A 21,632-nucleotide genomic window follows, 5' to 3' on the forward strand; every position below is an offset into this window, starting at 1 on the left:
ATGTAGTATTTTTACTAGGTATTTCCAAATCAGGGTAGTTGATTTTTTAAAATATTTTTTTACAATAAAACAGCATTATTATTATTATTATTATTATTATTATTATTATTATTATTATTATTATTAGACATTAGCCTTACATGTGAAAACCTAAGTGTTATTTGTTTCAAAATATGCCAGGAGAATAATATAGAGAGAATGCTGTACACAGTAGTCTCACATAACGCCTTTCTGTAGAGCTAATTTTGGTTAATTTACCAGGAGGGTAAAGTGCAAGTCTTCTACAGATCCTGGAATACACTAACTAACCAGACCAAATCATGTTAAAATGTTGCAATCTGATCAGCCCCCACAGTGGTAAGGCTCAACACTTTCATAACAAAGAGATTAGATATTAATGTTCTAATGTTTCTGTATGATTTCATGTGGGTTTTTTTTCAAGCTACTTCAATCATTAGCATCTTAAATATAGAGCATGGAGGGCTCCCGAGTGACCAATCTTGTAAAATCCAAACGTCAAGGGTTCAGAGCTGGGTCATGTCGCCAGCTGACTGAGACAGGGATTCCCCAAGCAGTGGTGCAGAATTGTTTCAGTGCTGCTGCTTGTGGGCCTTGGGCATTACTGAGAGCAGAAAGACAACTGGCCATTCCAAATCAGGTGGTTTACATGACAGAATCTGGTGGCAATTCTAACTTATTTTATAAAAACATAACGTACAGAAATCCTGAAATTTCCAGGAAAAGTGAGTTCAAGCTATTTTGCTCAAAAACATTTATTATCTTATTGAGATGTAGTTTAGAAGTTTATTCGTTTTTGCTGAATGGTGTTAATCAATGGAATGGACAGAGTCTACCTTAAGTTATCTGTCTTTACACTTATCTACAAAGTCCATCTCTACATTTCCCTTTTAAGATCACAAAAAGAACAAGAACTTGAAAAAGAACAAGAGCTCACTGATTGTTCCTGTGAGCTGGCCACCTTGTGCAAATAAAAAGCCAACAAATTAGAAAAACACATTGGCAGTGAGGTGATCACTCTCTCTCTAGTTTAAACAAATTTAAGTATCCTGGACACTCAGAAGGAATCATCGCTATGTCATCATATTTACTGGTACTGAAAGGCAATTGATTTTCTGATACTTCAAACACTTCATATACTATATGTCAACTAAATAAAAGCCTGTCTGCAGATTCAGGTTTCAGTAAAAAACCACAACATTTTACCCACTTGTTCTAGTTTTCAGCTAGACATTGACTTTGTCTGGTGGGTCACTATGATGCTTGGTACACTATCTGTCCATGAATGTAACCTTAATGTTTGAAGAATATTTGTTAATGCCATATATTACGTGTGACCCGGACCCTTTTCCTCTACAGACTGTTTTATCCAGAATGCTTACAGAAGCTTCCACCTTCCACCACTGACTAATGGGTCTTTCATGTTTGAAATACAGAGCAGAGTCAAACTCAATATTGTATGCAACAGGACAGAAGATGGATTATAAATCTGTCATAAGATTGACCTTCCTTTAACAAAAACCATGAATTCTAACAAAAAGAGCAAAAGCAAAGAAGGCAGGAAAGCAACCAGATTTCAATATTGTCAGGAAATGTATCATCTTGACTACTTACAACCTTTGAACTTTTATTTCCTCATTCTATACTGATGTTAACAATATCTTATATTACCCTTATATATCTGTTAGACCCCCACAAAAAAGTAAAATAGAGATTATTCTGTTTGCATTATTTTAATATGTAAACATCTTCAAACAGCCGGCAAAAAATTGTAAGTCATAAACAACAGCCCTTATGTTTAACATTATGAAGAAAGTTGATATTTATAGGTCATGCATTAGCTTTGATCTGAGTCTGTGGTAGACTGTCTAAATATTAAAAGCTACCTTATCCCCATATCCTTCAAAAGAGTCAGTAGTGTGTTGTCCCTCAGCTCTGAAGCAAAAAAATCTCGAAGATAATCTTTTTTTGTTTTTTGGTTATTGCTGAAACACCCTTAGTTCCATTAATTAGCTGAATAAATTTTGTCCACTAATCAAAGCAACCAACAGTGGCTATATAATCTGTAACTGCATTATTCAACACAAAAAATGCAGCTTTCCTTTTGAATTTTTAAACTGTGTAAATATAAAATGAATCAATCAAGCCTCTATTGACAGAATTTCATCCCCTGCTATCACAACCGCTAACACCTCAAAGGATGAGGCTTGCTTTGAAGTTCTTCATTTACTTTATCTTTAGAAAACACTTCTTAAAAATGTGAAAGTTCATGTAAACTGTCTCTGTGGGATCTATTTTAATGACCTGGAGAAGGATGTTTTTAAAAGCCCCTGTCATCTTCATATATGTACTGTAACATTTAACTTTGAACACATTCTCTTGGCCTACAGAGTCCGTCTGCAGCTTTGAGCAGTAGAAACTACTGTATATAACTTTTCTTTTGCTTTGCCATTCTCTGCTTATCTCAGAATTTATTGCTGCTGCATAGGGGCTTTCTTAACCTGCTATGCTCTATTTATTTCTTCTGTGGTGCATTACCTGTACAGCAGTTTAAAACCAATAAATACCATTAAGACAGTCCTCAACGTTCTACTTCTGAAAAAGATGACATGGCCAAGAAATATACACACACACATATATATATATGCATATGCAGTGCTGCTTTCTTCCCAAGACGGTGACAAAACTGATATGCAACTAAATCCTAAAGTAGTAAAGCAACTGTAAATGAACTGCTTATAGGATGCAGAATGACCGCAATGTTGTTTATGACTACAACCCAGCCAGTGTGTTGGCTCGACCAAGGTGTGTCTTGGCCCACATGCCCCAGTATTAGTTTCTTTCAGAACGAAATAGATTTCTTTTTTGAGTCGTGGAGTTTAAAAGGAGTAATTGTTGGTGGTGGGGGGGGGGGAGACAGTGGGATAGTTTTCACATATATCTGACAAATTGGGAAGTACACAACTTGTGCAATTTGTGACTTGTGAAATTACACACATAAAATACATATAAATACATATTGCTTCAAAACAAGACAGTTTTAAAATCTGACATATTGTACATGTTTTCTACACACAAACAAAATGAAGCTAGAGAATTGGGGGAGTGTGTGTATGTGGTAACTGCAGCTTTTACTCACTCATTTCCATGTACTCTGGAGTCAGTCCTGCAAAAGGATCTAAAAAGTAGTCCGTCTCATAATGTTGCAACTTCTTCTCCCGTTCCTCCTCCTGGAAAGGACGCCTCTTTGACTTGATGTATCTTATCAGCTTCTTCAGTTTGCTGCAGACAGAGGGCCGTGACAAGACCAGATGTTCAGCATGGTGATTTTGACTATCTCACGCAAACATGCTCCAGTTAATGTCTGGTTCTAGGAATCCTTTCTCAACTCTTTTTGTTATGGAACAACTATATTCACAGGAAAACAGATCACAGTGTATCAGGGCAATGTGTCTACTGGCATTTATTATGCTTGAGTTCAACCACTCCAAGATTTTGTTTCTTCCAATTCTCCAAACAAAGGTTTAATTAACCTAAAGAGGGTCAGAAGAAAAATGTCTTTTACTTGTTTATTTTTTTGTTTTTAAGTTTGGGATAGCTAATTATTATCTCAGCTTACATCTCCAACTTGTGTGCCTAGCTGACTATGCTCATGCACTATGCCATCTGCTTCTTGTAACCACTATAGAGGGAGTCCCCACTGTTTTGGAGCACTTGGACAAATTTCTGCAAATGCATTGTATTGCGACAATGCAGGTCACCTGACATATTCATTTACATTTGTAGCAAATTCCAATCCCAACATCTGATGATAGCTTTCATTATTACTTATTTAGATGCCTCTGTCAATCAAAAAGCTGGCAAAAATGATGTGTTTGTAATGTGCAACCTTCAGGTAGATTGAAGCTTGGAAATCTTTAACAAAGATTTAATTCACTTCAGGCTTTGGTCTTTCTCAGCAGTATTTCCTACAAAGAACAGTCGCCTGTAGACTGCTTTGAATAAGGTATTGTATTTAAACAATGTATCTAACTTAATAAGAAGTTAACATTTTGTTGAAACTGTTCACAGCACATGCAAAATCAGACTAAAGAATGTTGCTGTAAGACTCAGGAAAAGGTGCAGTGTAACCTAAATTATGTCACCACTTACGGGATGCCAATCTCAAAGAGGTTGTTCTGGATCAGCTGTTTTCCCAACATGGTGATACTCAGTTGAATACACAGCTCCATAAGACAGCCTCCGTGTGCACACTAGACAGCGCGATAGAACAAAATCACAATCAGAAACCCATACTTTCTATCAGATCTGTATCATGAACAAGTGCAATTACTTTTAAAAAAACACCTCTGTCACAGACTGGTCCCACATTTTGTTATTTATTGGTAGAGACCCAACTTCAAGCTTAGAAATTCCCCAGAACTGCGTATAGCTAATTGTGTTTGTTCACCTCTTTTCATTCCAAAGAACCTCAAAGCACTTTGTACACGATTCATCTACCACTGAACTGCAGCACCCACCTGAGAGACATACAGCAGTCATTATGTGCCAGTAACCACAGTACACAGCAGATCAGATGTTACTTTGCAAATTTACGGAAAAGCCACAATACACAAAGTCCAAAGTGAAGTATACACAGTGTATAGGCATTTATGTACAAAGCACAAATAAAATATTTTCAATAACTGAGCTGAGTTTATTGTATTTGATTATATATTTTTTTTAAAGCATTTTTTACCTCTTCCATCCGAAAAGATTTAAAGGCGTACACATAATTCCCTGGACGGCCAACGAGCCTTTTAATGAAGAAAACAACAAGAATGGTTGGTCAGAATAAGGAATGGACAGGCTTGCAGGTCGTGTTATCACGCAAAACTGAATTTAAAATACAATATTTAATGTTTCTATCTACTGGCGTACAGTATGAGAGCCCTGCATAAAAATGAATAGAAGAAAAAAATATGAAAATAAAGATACCCACCTGCCTCTGAAGAAGGCAATATATATAATGGGAGTGAAGGCATTCACAAACTTTAATATAAATGTCTTGAAGATTAATCGCTCCTCAAAACTTTTGTCAGTCTTTGGAACCTCTGAAAAAACACGTTCACTTGAATTTAATTCAGTGTTGAAAATCAGAAGTGAAACCTAAATATAAAAAAACTTTCATTGAATTGTGAAGATTTATTACACTTTTATAGACATATGAGGGTGAAACTGTATATTGTCTTTTTCAAAACAACACTTTTAATATAAATCCTGCACATTTTTACTAAAAAAAAATTAGTACAAATAACCTAATCTGATTATTGCGTGGATAATACACAGATAGATCTAACTTTTTGAAGCACTATAAACCAATAAACTATTAACTTCTGATGTAATATAATACCCTTAAACCAAGACCATTAGTCACAAATAACTGGAACTCAAGTAGTTAATTCAAATTGAATCAGGGCAATAGGATGAATGAATGGAGAAAATAATGGAATACAATACATGCTGAATTTTGTGGGCAACCAAATAAGCCCAAAGACAAATAATGCAATCAGTAAAGTGTAATCATACTGGAAATATCAGTGTTACAAAACTCAAGTTCTGTTGGACTAAGGCAAGAAGTAGATAAAGAGAAGGAAGGGGGTGATGCCAGTTCATTATTTCGAAGCACTGTGCATCAGAGCTCATCCAAACCCATACCTACCCAACAAGGTGAGCCATCGTGCAATGGCACCATACACCTCGTCCAGAATCAGGATGATCACCAGGTTAATGATGGCGGCCGTGGCTTTTACAGTGAGCCTCACGTTGGACCTGGTGACGGGGTTGGAGCTCATAGCCAGTGCTGCCTTTGTGGATACCCTGTACAGAATTACTCCAAACACAATGGCAAAAGTCACACCTATCTGCATGGGGGAAACACAGAACGTGAAGGAATAGGACAAGGTTAGTACAGCAGCAATCCCTTAAAACAAGGAGAAATGGTAAAAAAACATACAATAATATTTTGAAATGCCATTTTCTCCTCATTCAACATGAAAACAATCACAGTCTGGTTTTAGCATTATTAGAAATACAATGCTATTACAGGTGCTTTAGCTAAAAATAGTAAAACCACAATGTTAGGGAACATGGCAGCATCGAAGTCTTACCATTAACAACATCATGACGAGATTTGTCACATAAGCAGGCATTCTGTCCCTACAAGTCAGTTTCTCTTTTTCTGTCTGGAAGAGGAAAGAAAAACTTAAGCTTTGTAATTCTACATAAATAAAAAATAGAGAGAGAAGAGATGATTGGCCCTTCTTCTGATGCTGCGACTCCCGTCCCAAACATAAAGCGTTTCTTTTATTTTTAGAGCCTTCAGTTGCAAGTCACATCGAAACTGTGTATTTGATGCTATACGATACTTCATGCAAGGTGTTACAAACCTGCACTTTTGCCCTCTTAAAACTATTTTTTTGGTCAACGTGATCACGTGCTTCATTAAAACCATCATTGGTTTGGCACCCACTTTTTGTAAAAGTTGTGATTTTTAACTTGGGTTGAGAAGGCAAGATTTCTTCTCAGATGCTCAGAAGGTTTAATTCAAAAGCCAGATTTTGTTTTTTCCACATAAGCTGCAGACAGTGGTGGCTGACTATGGCACTTTGTAGATGTGTTAGATGCAGCAGTAGATAAATAATTAGCTTCAGAAATTGTAGGAGGTAATGGGAAAGACTGTAGTCTGCAAATCTGCTTCTGCCAATGCTCCAGGCACTGATTATACAGCACTCATTTGCAAGATGCAGGTTTGTCTACTTGCCCCTTGTCTGTTGTCATTCAAATCTAAATTAAAATGAGAATTTAGTTTTGTCTTCAATTTGCAATTTGTAAATTTGCATGAGAGCAAAAAACATTTTGAATGCAATGCAAATCAAAATGTTATAGGATGAACTTTCAAGTTCAGCTTCTTTTCCCATCTAAATGCATATCTTATATTAAAATCATATTTAAAGCCATAGAATCATGCAATCTCAGTATGAAATGAAGGAGTCTGCAGCATTTTCATAAACAGGTACTAATTAGTAAGAAAGCATGCTAATGACACAAAGAGCCATATTTATAATCTAATTACACTCAGGTAGAATGTTATACCTTTTAATTTCTGATAAAACAATGATACAATTTTAAAATGTTGCATCGGATTAGCCTTTGAGATGCTATTTTATGATTTCCCTTTATACAGTTTAAAATGTTTTCATTTTATTATTGCAAAATTGTAAAAATGCACAAAATAATTTATGAATATGGCCCAATATGCACAAAAGTACAACTTTGGAAAGGGAAAACTGTGACATGCTGGGTTACAAAGGGCAAATTCACGAGTTCAATTTTCACGACTGACATTCACTACAACAGGGGAGTGCACAACAGTGTCACCTAGGAAAAATGGGTAATAGGAAGGTGAAGATGGTGAAAGAATTGCTTAAAACATCAAAAATAAGGAAGAAAAATGTGTGGGATAAAGAAAAAAATGTGCATTTCACAATTTATAAACTGGTATGTCAAGGCCCCAAAAAATCCCTGTGCTTTGTATCGCCACAGCTCAAATTTACCAATATGTCACTAAGAACTACTAAGCTCCTGTCAAATATTTATACTGTAACTGCTCTGAAAGTATAATGAGTAAAATGTGCAAAACACTTGACAAAGTAAGCCACTAAGTTATTTTATTAGTAGAATATTAAAGAACTAGTAAGAACTTAACTATAACAAGAACTTAAGTAAGAACTTAAATACTGTATAACAATAGTATATTTTATTTAGAATCTTGACAATATTCTTTAAAATAATAAAACTCAACAGACATGATCAATTCCATTATACAATACAGTATGTAGACCTCTTAGGAAAATGAACTGGCTTTGTTGTTGTATTCCTGTGGCTTTCAGAGAAAACTAGGGATGTGTAAAAATTTACAGCTAGGTGCTGATGACTAGGCTTGTCAATAAGACTCTGCATATAAATAAGCTCTGTAAAATTCAATAAAAACGGGGGAGACAGAAGTATTTTTATAGAAATCATAAGGCTAATATTCTAAAAAGATCCAATGATGCAATTTGTTATTTCTGTTTCAAACCTCTTTTACTTTATACTATGAAACAGATACAGATTTCATTGTGGCAGGCTAACATAGGTAACCAGCAGCACAGATGCTACAGACATTATAGGCAAGGTGTATGTAACCTATTCTACTGCGCTGTTCTGTATGACTAGTCAAATACAGGAGTTGGAAACTACTATTTGGCCCAGTTTTTGCCTTGACAGACCGGTTTAAGAGTGAATGAGGTTCACATTTAGAAAGTACCAGCTTGACGCCACCCATGGCAGTTTGAACAGTTTGTTTCCATTTGTTTGTTCGCTCTTCCATTACCTCTGGGGGTTTCTGACGATAAGAGGATAAAGATAAAAACGCCACCCCCCAAAAACACAACAAAAATCGAAAAAAGACAAAAATGTCACAAGAGAGCTTAAACACATCTGTTTTAAAAGTCTCGGATGGATTAGAAACAAATGTCTCCAAGTGAGTTTGGAGACTGGACCGTAATAATCAGGATGGGATCACTTTATAACTGTAATAAAACATGGCACCGAACATGTAGTGGGAGGAAGGTAAGATAAAATGTATATGTAAAGAATTCCAAACATCATTTTGTGTTTAAGAAAAGATCTTACAAAGTTAAAGTAGTGGTCATCTTGTAGTAAAGCAGTAAAACGTGAATAATTGCCAGCACAGAAAAGAACCAAATGAATTCTCCACCTACTTTCTTAAATTTGCCCTCCTTTTTCAGTGTTTTCTGCATCACTCTGAACTCATACTCTGCTCTTGGGTGGTCCTAGACAGGGAAAAAAAAATAAAGACACTTGGGGATTTACTGTATGCATCCAATAACAGGTTAATACCTCTCAGCCCCATTAGTAGCAAAGAAGTATGAGCAAAGATTCGGTTACTATGCAACAACCCGAGAAGGGTCAACTAAAATCCTTCCAACCCAACTTGGAAGGATAATCACAGGTGAAGTCCAAAAAGCACAACTTTTCAAACCCAAATTTGAGACCAAAACAAGACAACGTTCATCTTCCATCAAGGAAGATGAAGACCTTTAACAACTCATGATTACACTGAGCTTTAAAACAGAAGACTGGGTACACTTCATAAGCTGTTCAGTGGACTTTTTGCTGTATGCAGTTTTGCATATTCTAGCCATCTTTCGCCCAGCAGGGGGTTCCAGATGTGTTACAACACACTTCCAATATCAGCCCTAAAACGATGTACATAAGAGCAAGTACATTCTTGGTCAATTAGAAGATGTGTTTTCAATAAAAGACATTAATATAGTGAATTTGTGTCCATTATCAGATTCAAAACCTTGAGTTGCATTTTGGCATGCCCACAGTATGGAAATGTGAGGAAGGGCAACTACTGAGGAAGCAGAAAATGCCGAGTAACGAGGAGGTGAGTCAGAATTGATACCAAACGTGAAGCAGATAAAGTTACTGAATCTGTAAGGTGAACAAAAAAATGATGATTCAAACAATATTATAAAAAAGGATGTTGAAGAGTATTAAAATTAGCAATGGAAGAAGAAACAAAAATCCAAGAATTTCCTGTTTGATGGATTCCAGAGAAAGAAACGGCGTGGATGGCAAGCAGTGGGAGAAGGCGAATAAGATCAGCTTGAAACAAGAAAAAAAATTAAATAAGGAAATCCAAACCTTTACTGCTTCCTTCAGGAAACCCAACAGGAAAAAAACAGACACAAAAAGCATTACATTATTGAATCATTCCAGGACTTCCTCTTCCATTTCCTCCGTCCAAGATATTTAATTTGTTTGTGAAATGTTTGATAAAAACGTATTCAAATTGAAATACAATTCTTACAATTTTACCAGTTATTTGTAACATTTTATTTTCCAGCATCCCAACACTTTAACATTGCAATTGATTAATCACCCCTATCTGTCACCAATGAGATGCCACCGAGAACAGGACTGAACATCTGGCTGGCATCTGGACACAGGTGTTAACTGTCTGTACTCGCACTACAGAGGTCCTGTCATTAGTGTGGATTTCTGGACCAATCACTCACTAGATAACATTGTTCCCTTTTCCACTGATATATAAAACATTATGGAATTAAACTATTTAGATAATAGATAGTTTAACTATTTAGAAAATGTACACAGAGATAGAACTTAAGTGATATTCCTATACTTTGAATACTGGGATGCCTTTTTATGTCTATACCCCCTAAGGTATTAAGAAATAACAGGTTTTCCATAAGTAAGAAATTGTAAGAAAATGTACTAAAGAAAATATTACACTGGTATCCTGTCTTGTTAATGACTTAAGACATGGTCTTCCGCAGCTGAATATTTTGTCACATGTCCTATTTATTGATAGCTTTGTGCCGGCTTTAGTAATAATGATAAGAATTCCTTATATTTTTATAGAGCTTTTCTGGACACTCAAAGCGCTTTACAGGTAATGGGGACTCCCCTCCACCACCAATGTGCAGCCCCACCTGGATGATGCGTCAGCAGCCATAGTGTGCCAGAACGCTCACCACACATCAGCTATCATCAGTGGGGAGGAGAGCAGAATAACGAAGCCAATTAGTTGATGGGATTATTAGGAGGCCATGATTGGTAAAAATGGGGGAAATCTGGCCAGGACACCAGGATAACATCCCTACTCTTTTCAAGAAATTTTTCAAGAAATAGGTGAATTATAGTATGGTTTAATGGGAGAAAATAATAATAACCTGTATTAAAAATATATAAAATTAAAGAATTAGAACAACTTGAAATGAGATATTAGCTTTATTTAGATTATTTTATAACTAAATATCTTTTATGTCATGTACAGAAGAGTCTTTAAAACTATAACGATACCTTCAGTTCCTAATTGATAATTTAAAAAGTAAATAATATTAAGGCCTTTCAAATGAAACAGCCTACCTGGTGATAATCATTATGACTACCAAGGTCTTATTTGAAGTTCTAATTGTGAATGAAGCTTGTGTGATTTAAAACAGACTCACAAGGAGATTGTGGAAAAAATGTTTATGTAATCCCAGTGCTGGAGCTGCAGAACATTGTTTATACAGTGTGTTAAAAGAAACATAAAGTAAATATCTCACCTCTTCTTCTTCAAAGCCAGTCAGATCCCATTTGTAATTCAGCCTCATTTGCCTTCTCTTCCAGTGCTCCATGAACATGGTGGCTGTAACAAAAAAATAATCCTAAAAATATGAATTATAGAATAAGAGGGGAGCAACAGCAAAATGAGAACAATTTTATTTTCTCCACAAAATCTTAACTCATGAGAAAGCCCTATTTCAACCATCAATGAAATTGTGAATGGTATTTAGTAAATAATGATAGAGATGAACTACTGTTCAGAGTTCAGGAAGATTAGAGGCTTTTTCAGAGCTACCATCATGGCTATCTATAATGTTGAGTAGGTGTTTATTCTTATGAGAACATAACCTGATCACACATCATTTTGCCAGATACAATGTAAAATACAAAAATGGACCAATCCATTTGCTTGAATTGTTTCCAAGCAAAAAAACACATTTCAATAGCAATTTTAAATAAAAGTGCAGATATCACGATTTCTCTAAAGTATTCTTCCCGCCCAATGTAGTCAGAAACAAGTTAAAGAAAGAAAAGAAGACGAATCGTGCAAGTCCACATCAGCCCCATGCAAACAATTTCATATACAGAAATAATGATCACCCAGTGACTTTATGGATAAAAACACATGAGGAATAATGACAAACACTGTTACGTTGCTTTAATATATAATTATATCACAGCCCTACAGGCCATTGAATTACAGCTCCACTAAAACAAGCCTGTACTATATTTCTAGTCTTGATAACAGTTAAGTACAAAAAACAATATCAAACCAAGGATAAAATTCTTGGTCTGAACTTATGACCTGACACATTGGTAGCACTGTGCTTCAATACAGACGATTGCTTCCTGCCTTCATTCAAACGTCCGTGATAATAAACAGAGGAAAGGAATGTAGGGGGGAAAGGCTTTATTAGGTTGAGTTGTTATTTTCCAGAATCCGAGAGACTGTACAGGGTCTGTTGGCAAAACGCTTCAAGGGACTGAGGTTTCTCAGTAGCTCCACAGTCATAACAGGTAACACTGGCCTAGATGTCAACCCAGACACTATGGAGATTGCAACTAGAATTTAGTCATGTGATTAAGGATATTAGGGTTATAAATTATAGCCAGTTTTTGAATGTATATGTAAAACACAAGTGCAAATGAATTAGTACAGAATGTGCAAAACCATGTGTTACTGCAGGAATAATGAATTTAGTCTAACTTTGTTCCACTTCAGATACAATTAAATTTAAGTGATGTTTGCATTAACTATAAAACTAAAGAGGGCTTCACAAAATCAAGTATTGAAGAGTTTCATAGGCCCCTTTTAATAAGAAAAGATAGCAATTCTGGCCAATTATTGACATATTTGGCCAAATTAAGAAATAAAGTACTCAAAGTAGAACACTACCCTGCCTGAGTTTTTACTCCTGCTCTATTTACACGAAAAATTCCTTTACATATAAAATCACACCTTAATTGTAGTACCTTTTTTGTTGTTGAAAATATAGATCGCCCTACAGCAAAGGTTAGAAATGTCTGTTTCCCCAGTCTGATGCTTTGGGAAAGAACTACATCAGAGTTATGCACAGTGAAGTAACGTACTAGTCGGCCTCATTAGAGAACTAGCAATCAAACAAAAAAGTCCCTCATCGCAATGGAACTGAACACCTTCTGAGCCTGACATCGATTAACCCTTCATTTAAGGGTATAGTGAATATGCCTTGGTGCCAGAGCATGTGTACAGAAAATACTTCTGTCTGCTGTACGAGATGAGCCGAATTAACATTTCTAGTCAGTATCGTTAGTTCTGTGCCAGAATATTGTTAGCAACTGTACTTTTACAGAATACAACAGCATTGAATTACCGTCAACTGAGGTTAACGCTATGGTATGTCCTTAATCTGACTAACTTAATTAAGCAATTAAGAGACAATATATTCAAAAAACCGTAAGATTCTAACGTTTTGATTCTCAGGAAGCACAGTTTGTCGCCGCTTAGCAAAAGCACTCTGACTGACAGCTTGGCTATTCTTAGTGTCACAATCAGGTTGCTCTCCTACTAGACCGTACTGTATGAAAGGGAAACTCTTGAAACACACAGCCTAAAAACATCCTAAGCCTTGCTCCAGGATGCAATCAATCATTTGGAGTAGTAATGATAAACAACACAAATCATTTCGGAAAACGCAGATGGTATCGCTCTGCCACGACTCGCCCAGAAGGGAGCTCCTCACCCCACAGTGCCATGAAGATGGAGAAGAAGACCGTGGCAGGGTTGTCGAAGAGATGGCTGGCCCGAGCAGTGGCGCACCCTGTACTCAGCTTCCAGTAGCCACAGACTTTGTCGCAGAGGGGGCACATGGTGATGTTGTTCCTTTTGTCACACATTTCCATGCTGAAAGGGGAGAGACAGAAAATTTCAACGGCGGCTAACAGCAACAGTGCTAGGAGAGCAGGCAGAGGGACCAGAGCACCTCTGGACCCCTCAGAGGACACTACTGTACCACCTCATCCTGGCAAGATAAAAATGGGCAATGTCTGAGTGATTCCCATTGCCCGCCTCCTGCAAAATGATGCAATAGAACGGGCGCCTGTAGTCATATAACCGAATTGGACTGTTCCACAGACGGAATCAGAATCACGTGTGATTCACTTTGAAGTGTGCCAGGTTGTATCTCATCTCGCGCACATGTTGCATTTAACAGCGCTTCAGTTGAATTTCAAATAAAAAGAACCTTGCAGAAAAACAAGGAAAAGCAAAAAAGGATCTCTGTGTTTTGCATCATATAAAGAGGCCTGTAAACTATAGATGGACAAGTTTATGGAAGATAAGGATGACACTGTCACAAACTGCATAGCGTATTATGCTGGCAGCATGCTATGGTTGTTTAGAGTTCTCTCTGTAGGTAGCGCTATGTAAAAGATAATGCCTCTTTTCAATTCTTCTAGATTAATTAAGAATTCTAATGTAAGAAGTGAAAACACTGCTCCTTAAATGCTTTTTTTTCTTTGATATTCTATATTCAGGGTGACCAATTCAGGTCCTGGAGCATCCCAATCCAGCAGATTTGATAGTTTCATTTGACCAACCACTTAAGGAGACAAACTGAACTACTGGCTGGTGTCCTTTTAGATTAATATTAGAGATGAACAAAGAAAAAGTGCTGGAGCTTTCTATTCACTACACATTTACACTCTACAAATACCGGTTCTGCTCGCTCTGGTTTAGAATCCCCATTATTTTTCAGGTGTGCCCTCAGAAAGGAAACTCCAGAGAGTCTCCACCAAACATCACCCCAGAAACCAAGGCCGAAACAGACCTGGGAATGTCATCATCCACAGTGGCACAGCCATAAAGGAAGACAATTATTCCAATAATGGAGGCCGGGATCAGCATCTGGGTATAAACCCCCAACCAGGCGAAGTACAGTCCGATCTTTTCCCCAAAGTATTTTCTTCAAAATAAAAATCATAGTTATTTCACACACATGTAGATACAGTATGTACACAGGTCAGACAAATTCCATTTTGCATTTGAATAATATTTTTCACACAAATGTTATGTTTATGTTGTTTGGAGTGTGCTTGGTTTAGTTGTTTGCCGGGTAAGTTTTACTGTTTAGCACATCACAGAATTAATTAAAAACATGACATGGCAAGAACCTGATGTCTTGTTTACTTATGGTATAAACAGATGCAATGACTACCTATTACAAAGAAGACTGCTAACCCTTCATTACTATTTCCATTAATAAATTGCATGATATTCCCACATTATTCATTTTAGAAGTGCCACTGAAATTAGAGAAGCAACATTTATCCATCTCACCTGATAAGATCAATAGGCTGATACTTATAGAAGACACTGTAGCTTGCCCACTCCTCATACAGCAGCTGAAAAGGGAAAAAAATAAGAATGTAATTGGCAGCGTCATTAAAAATATATACTGTTATCTACAGTATGTGTTACATTGTATAATTTTAATAATTAGAGGTGCATTTCACAATTGGAAACGAAAAGCAATTTGGGAAATTACTTTAAAACGTTGCAACTTTAAAAACATAGGCTTAAACAACTAAAAGAAAATAGAAGAATTTGTTTTGCCAACAGGTTATTTCACCTTTTTTAGGAGTTATCAGATTTTGATTTGATTAAAACAATTGGCAACGGTCGCTTCTAAGACAAGCATTCTTTAAATAAAAACACAAGTCAATTAAAATGTTAATACTGTTTATGAGGGGAAATTGTTGTTCTCTACCTTTATTGCCTGCTTTTTAACCTTTGAAATTACTTGGAAAATGGAAGATCAGGAGCAAAGCTGCCTCTGGGAGGAAAAATGATTTCTCCAGAGCGCTGATTCACACAGACAGACTGTCCTGTCTAGTGACTAAAACACTCTTGGTAGCCCTGAGAGATCTGGCACCTCACTGCTTGCTAGTAGTAATGTGATCCCTTCTATGTGAGGGTGAAACTGAAGTCGCTGCAGATGTTCAGATTCCTATCACAGCCCCATAACATGAACATGGCCTCGAAACTTTTGGGATAACAGTGAGGACAGAGATCAACAGCACAGGCTTTCCTGTACACAGCCATTGCCTACGGGAGTCATTTTTGTATGTGATTCTTCAATGTTTGCAGGTACATGAGGATACCAATATAAGAGTAAAAATAATGCATATTTCAGTGTGATATTTAACTTCAGCAACAGTGATGTCAGCAATTAAAAATATTAATTAAATAACAATTCTTACACCCATGAGATCAAAAATACTTGCTACCATAAACATTTGCAGATGTATTGTAATGTATAATTACACAAATAATACCGTACATGGTAGATATACTCTCCAGTATGTAGATACAGACATAAACAGATATATTGTAATATACAAAAATACAGATAATATTGTAAATGATAAAACTGGAGATGCATATACAGATATAGTATGGTATGTTCTGTAATTAGATATATTGTACAGATAATATGTGCATATAAAAAAAACAGCTAAATTTGGGAGGGAGGACAGATCCTAATCTCCCCTTCTTCCTCTCTCCTATATATACACTATATATCTCGCCTCCTGAACTCCCCACCGCAGTTTCCCAGCTCATTCACGCACACACGAGGGCAGGTTCAGTCAGCCTCCTCCTTAAGTTTAGGCTGCCATTCCCTCACATAGGCTGGTTACACCGAACAACTCTATATAGTACATTTTGCCTCCATATCGCATTTATTTGGATCTGACAAAGCTAAGGAAGATTTCAACACATTCATGTGTTGTTACAGATGCTCTTAAGCCATTTCTGGCTCATTGTGGGACTGGAATCACTGGGAACACATGACGTTGTGGTGAAACACATTTGTCATGGTTTGCTCTAGTACTGGATAACAGGCCAAAAACACACTCCAGCTACTAGACAACAGCATTAAGACAAGACCTGTTATTCAAGTTTGTCTATACTTTAAATTAAGCTTTATGAAACGTTTTTCCCAACCATAGGCATTTAAAAAAAGAAAACTTTGTCCTGGTGTTGATTAAAATCATAATTGAGTTTAATTTAAAAAGTATTGTTTAGAATTACTAAGCATGAAATACCATAGATCTGTATGTATTTTCTTTATGCTAAATTAGCTGGGTATTTTATTTCAAGTTAAGCAGTCATCTTGCTAACTTATTACTTGTTTTAACTGTAGATGATAACTAACCAAAAATCTAAATAAAGCAGTTTAATATCTTTTAATGACAATTCTGAACATTCCCTAGAAATGTTTGCCATTGAAGATATCAATAACACCTTGAAGGATTCAATTTTATGCTGGGGTTTTTTTTAAAGAAGAGATTTGAATTTGTGATACCTTGGTAGTTTAGTTTTCAATTTCATTGGCAACTTTAAACACTTTATTGTTTAGGTTTTTCATCTATTAGCTCAGCTGCACAATGACATATAAGCATATAATCAGGCTGAAACAACGCAGAGTCCCTCGATTTCACTGCTCCTCATTAAAGAGATTTCCTTTGTAACAGTAAACACCTGTCCACTGCCAGATTTAAAACCTTAAATGCTGAGTGTCCCATCTCACTGAAAACAACTCAAGACATATTGTGCTGGGCAAGTCCCGATAACATTGTTTTAAAACTTTTAAAACAATCTGTCAATTCCACAATAACACTGCTGAAGACAACTAGAAATGTTTGCACATTTAAAACACTCCATTATAATTCACTAACAGGAGTTCACAGAAATATTGAGACTGCATTCGCAAAACACAGTCATTTTCTGTGCACTTACAGCAAACTCCTAACAAGAACTTAAGTTCCTTTTACCTTTCTGTCATTGGGTGCTATGTTTTCACCATTTATGTCTCCCTGCAATGAAAAGCAGATATTAGGAAGATTTTAAAAAAATAAATATCCTTTACATAATCACTACCACATAATGTTCTCAAATAGCAGGCCTATGTGATAAAGTGAAGGGTTTTCAGAGATCTATTATTGTTAAAATAACAGTGGTGCAATCACATTAATGCAGCATTGTCACATACAATGAAGATAAAAAAGGTATCTACATCCCTTTTTATTAAAAAAAGCATTCAGTAAACCTCACACAAAAAACAGATTGAGATTAATAATAATATAACAAAAATCATTTATATTTCATCAAGCCAATAATGTATATACTGTAATATCCATTCCATAGGAAAATGTATAAATATGGCTTGACTTACATCATGTAAGGGATAGGCTGCTGTATAAACTCCATTAGCAAGGAGACTGGTCATCCCTGCAATAAAGTTATATATTTATAAAAAGAACACAGGCCAGTTTTTAACTCCTGTGTAAATAAACATTTTCTCCTTCTGAAGAAGGAAATTCTTTCTCATGTCTTTAAAGTTACAAAGGACCAACAGTCTATTAAAAGCATTTCAATTCTACAGCAGAGTGAGAGATCACAACTGGAGCAGTGACTGTCAGTAAACCCAAACAGCTTCCTTTCTTGTACTATGACGCATTACGCATGAATTCTTACCCTTTTCAATACAATGTGTAGACCCAAAAGGGCCATGAACTGTCAAAAAACATTCTGTGAAGTTTAAAAACATTATTTCTTTGTCCAAGGCAGGGTTAAATAGAGAGCTTACCCATACTGTATTTGGCTTTTGTGCATTTTGTACGCTTCAGTATTTCATAGACCTAACAAAAACAAAAACACAGATCAAACATCAGATCTGCTGTATGAAGGCTTTAGTCATAGTATGAGTTAATTTCATTAAAATTTTAAAAACAAATAAAAATATTCAAATGGATATTCTTTAACAAAATACACATCACTGCCATGAAATCTTATTACAGAAAAAGGTTAACAGGCAAGTACATTATTCAAATACCATATACCTGTCAAAATTCTTTAATTAGCTCACAAAGTGAACAAGTACGGAGATTGAATCTTAATCAACCAACAGAGAACACTTTTTTTTCTGTGAACTGACCTGGTCTTGCATGCAATACTTACTATTGAGCTTCTTGTTTTACTGTCGAAAAAGGAGCCTTTATCTGATAAATCAAACCTGTGCAATAAAGAAGCAATGCGTACAAAATTAATTTCATGGACTTTGCTTAATGTCATTTGACAATTTCAGAAATCATTGTGTGCACACTGTAAAGAATTTTATGACTACTTTCTAAAACACCTACCCTCCCCCCCCCAACAAATATATAACTGAAAAAAATATTATTTCCACTCTCAATAAAATACTTCCAGAATTTTCTGACATTCGTACAAAAATAATTTACTGGGATTTAGGACAATCACATACTGTATACTCAAAATGCAGAAACAATAAACATTTGTAAAGTCAATGGATTTTAATTTCACGAAAGGTTCTTTGACATCCATAGGTAACTAGATGCCAGTCTATGAACTTGAAGTACTGCTACATTCTAGAAGCTATTTGCTAAACTGCCCTTTGTCTTCCCACACCACCCCCTTCCTTTATAAACGGCAAGAGATCTCAGGAGTTGAAGAGTGGCTAAAGCCAATCCAGCATGTTCTTTAAACAAACAAAGTCAATAATATTTGCTTAAGATAAGCTAAAGCTTTTTGATATTAATGCAGTGATTAGGAATATTTATTTTCTCCTTCTTCCAGATGCACTGTACTTACTGTATAAGCCACTTTGTTAGTTATTTTGGGTTCACAAGTCTGTGTGTTAATTTAGAAACATCTAAAATATCATTTTTATTTTTTTACTTTAAGTATTTTTAGACTACTCCTTGAATTGAGAAATTCATATTATCAGGATTTCATTACGTTCAGAAAGACTGCTCTTTCAGAGTTTGTGTTTTCGTTTTACCGATTGGAATGCAAAAGAATTCAGGAATGCCTTGTGACTGGCTGTTACCTCTTAAAACAGAAGGCTATAAGATCAGGAGAACTTGTAGACAAACAGTCTAGCGCTGTCATTGCACAGATTTAACCTACTACACCATACTTACAAGTGTTGTTTTTCTCTTGAAAATGGGTATGAAAGGTGCTTCACAGTAGTTATCCTATTCTCCTCTACGTTAGGATGGAGCGGTTCTGTTACTTTATTAATAAACGCATTAATCTTTTCCACCAGGTTGCTGCCCTGCTTAACTTCATATACCTAGAAACAAACAAAAACAAATTCAAAGTAACTGTGGAAATTAAAAGGGAGAGACAGTAAAAGAGGAGTAATCTGAAGGTCTTTAAAATTTCATTTTGTAACAGGGTAACACAACGTTACCTTTTTGGTTGGCATTTTGATCTTCATAAATTCTGCTTCTCGACAGAGTACGTTCCAGGGAGCATGAATTTTCACAAACCCTACTCCAGGGGTTTTGGTCTGTAACAAGAAAATGTTCAGTAATGTCGTGAAACCTACCTGTTATGCAGACGAAAATTGTTAAAACAATGTCCTGCTCAAATAGCGACTTAGGTACAAGCCTCAAAAACAGCTAAAAGGTTTAACTTACAATATTGGAAACAGCTGTAAATGTTATTGAACATGCATACTAAATCAACACATTTCATCCTTCAGTGTGTTGGGGGTAGTGGGGACAGCCCTCCTGCCCTACTTTTTCATTTTCATGTTTTAGATTCCACCTATTACTTGAAACACTGAAATATGTGTAAACATTTTAGCTATCACTGCTATTTTTACTTTACCAACCATTTAGGGATTGGAGACTAATTTGTTCTCTCTATATTTTTTATACACAGATGCAAAACTAAAATAAGTTTAACCTCAAGCTAAATTCTTATTCTGTTTTTTTGTCTGTGTTTTGTTTTCGTAAAGTCTGTTTATGATTAACATATATAAATCACTGGCTGAAAATTCTGATATAATCTCTAAAATGCTGGCATCTGAGTTTAAAATAAATACTTGAACATTTTTGTGAAATCAACATATTGCCACATCACTTAAAAAGGAAACTAAACCTGAATTGAGCTCAGGGTTAAATGTTAAATAATCAACCTGTTTGCACATGTTTTTGGATCCTGATAAACATTATAGACTCTTCATACATAGAGTTGCTAATTAACAAGGAAGACATAAAACTAAAGGGTTAAAGCCAAGAATGCACAGAATTCAGAGACTGTAAACACTCTGAAGTTGTATATACCATCAACTGAAGAGATGATTATGGAATGTTTTGGTAACACAGCCAGATCTCATTCAATAGACCGAGCACTTTTAAAACATATGTTTATGCTTCAGGCGTAGCTATCTTTTGCAAACATGCAATAAATCTCACAAGGTCACCCAGTGTAAACTTCAAAATTCTTATCCTCAGGATGTTTGAGCATTTAAATCTTAAATAAACAATTTAAAAAAGCTATAATGATAAATGAATTTCAGTAGCTTGACAAAACACATAAAATGATATTTTTGGAAACATTAGAGCCATAAAATTATGCTATCAGCAGGCAATACTTATGAAAATAAACAATGATATATAAAAGACCTGTCCCTTAAAATGCTGCATTACATGTTGTACAGAACACAAGACATTTTCAGCCTTCTATTTTAAATGTAATGCATATGCAGAATGTCTCCAATCTAAATGCGATGCGTCTGTGTCTGTGACTGTGACTCTGTGTGCCCTAGGGTGGACTGGCGTCCTGTCCGGAGTGTATCCAGCCCTGCACCTGTTGCTTACTGGGACAGGCTCCGGCTCTGCCAGGACCTGTACTGGATAAAGTGATGATAAAATGGACGGATGGATAGGTGTGGGCTTCAGTAATAAACTGCATGATTCATACTCCATGCAAAGACCCTGCAGTAAGTCTTCTTCTGAAAGGCTGTGACACACTCATGAACGTAACTCATACTGCCTAACCCTGCACTATACAAATAGAAAACAAACACGTTAACCTCAGAAGAAACAAATAATCATAAACGGACAGAATCTGTACT

General features: G+C 35.9%; 1 protein-coding gene across 10 annotated transcripts in view; it reads right to left on the reverse strand.

The window, feature by feature from the left end:
- The window catches only part of ano1a (anoctamin 1, calcium activated chloride channel a), a 48,844-nt gene that overhangs the window by 9,309 nt on the left and 17,903 nt on the right, over positions 1-21,632 (reverse strand). For 5 of the 10 annotated variants that reach the window (XM_088612040.1, XM_088612039.1, XM_088612044.1 and 2 more), the window contains 19 exons: positions 19,959-20,057; positions 19,687-19,838; positions 18,704-18,758; positions 18,333-18,384; positions 17,919-17,974; positions 17,518-17,559; positions 15,020-15,084; positions 14,511-14,645; positions 13,425-13,585; positions 11,202-11,284; positions 9,775-9,786; positions 8,823-8,894; positions 8,366-8,443; positions 6,168-6,242; positions 5,720-5,921; positions 5,000-5,111; positions 4,757-4,814; positions 4,171-4,271; positions 3,158-3,300 (listed from right to left, as the gene is read on the reverse strand). In XM_088612040.1, coding sequence (XP_088468166.1) covers positions 3,158-3,300; positions 4,171-4,271; positions 4,757-4,814; positions 5,000-5,111; positions 5,720-5,921; positions 6,168-6,242; positions 8,366-8,443; positions 8,823-8,894; positions 9,775-9,786; positions 11,202-11,284; positions 13,425-13,585; positions 14,511-14,645; positions 15,020-15,084; positions 17,518-17,559; positions 17,919-17,974; positions 18,333-18,384; positions 18,704-18,758; positions 19,687-19,838; positions 19,959-20,057 — 1,753 coding nt within the window. The remainder of the gene's footprint in view (positions 1-3,157; positions 3,301-4,170; positions 4,272-4,756; positions 4,815-4,999; positions 5,112-5,719; positions 5,922-6,167; positions 6,243-8,365; positions 8,444-8,822; positions 8,895-9,774; positions 9,787-11,201; positions 11,285-13,424; positions 13,586-14,510; positions 14,646-15,019; positions 15,085-17,517; positions 17,560-17,918; positions 17,975-18,332; positions 18,385-18,703; positions 18,759-19,686; positions 19,839-19,958; positions 20,058-21,632) is intronic. The other 5 variants (XM_088612035.1, XM_088612042.1, XM_088612038.1 and 2 more) reach the window with 3 other exon arrangements.

This window comes from Lepisosteus platostomus, chromosome 18 (genome assembly GCF_059453375.1).
Source record: "Lepisosteus platostomus isolate fLepPlt1 chromosome 18, fLepPlt1.hap1, whole genome shotgun sequence".
Taxonomy (NCBI): domain Eukaryota; kingdom Metazoa; phylum Chordata; class Actinopteri; order Semionotiformes; family Lepisosteidae; genus Lepisosteus; species Lepisosteus platostomus.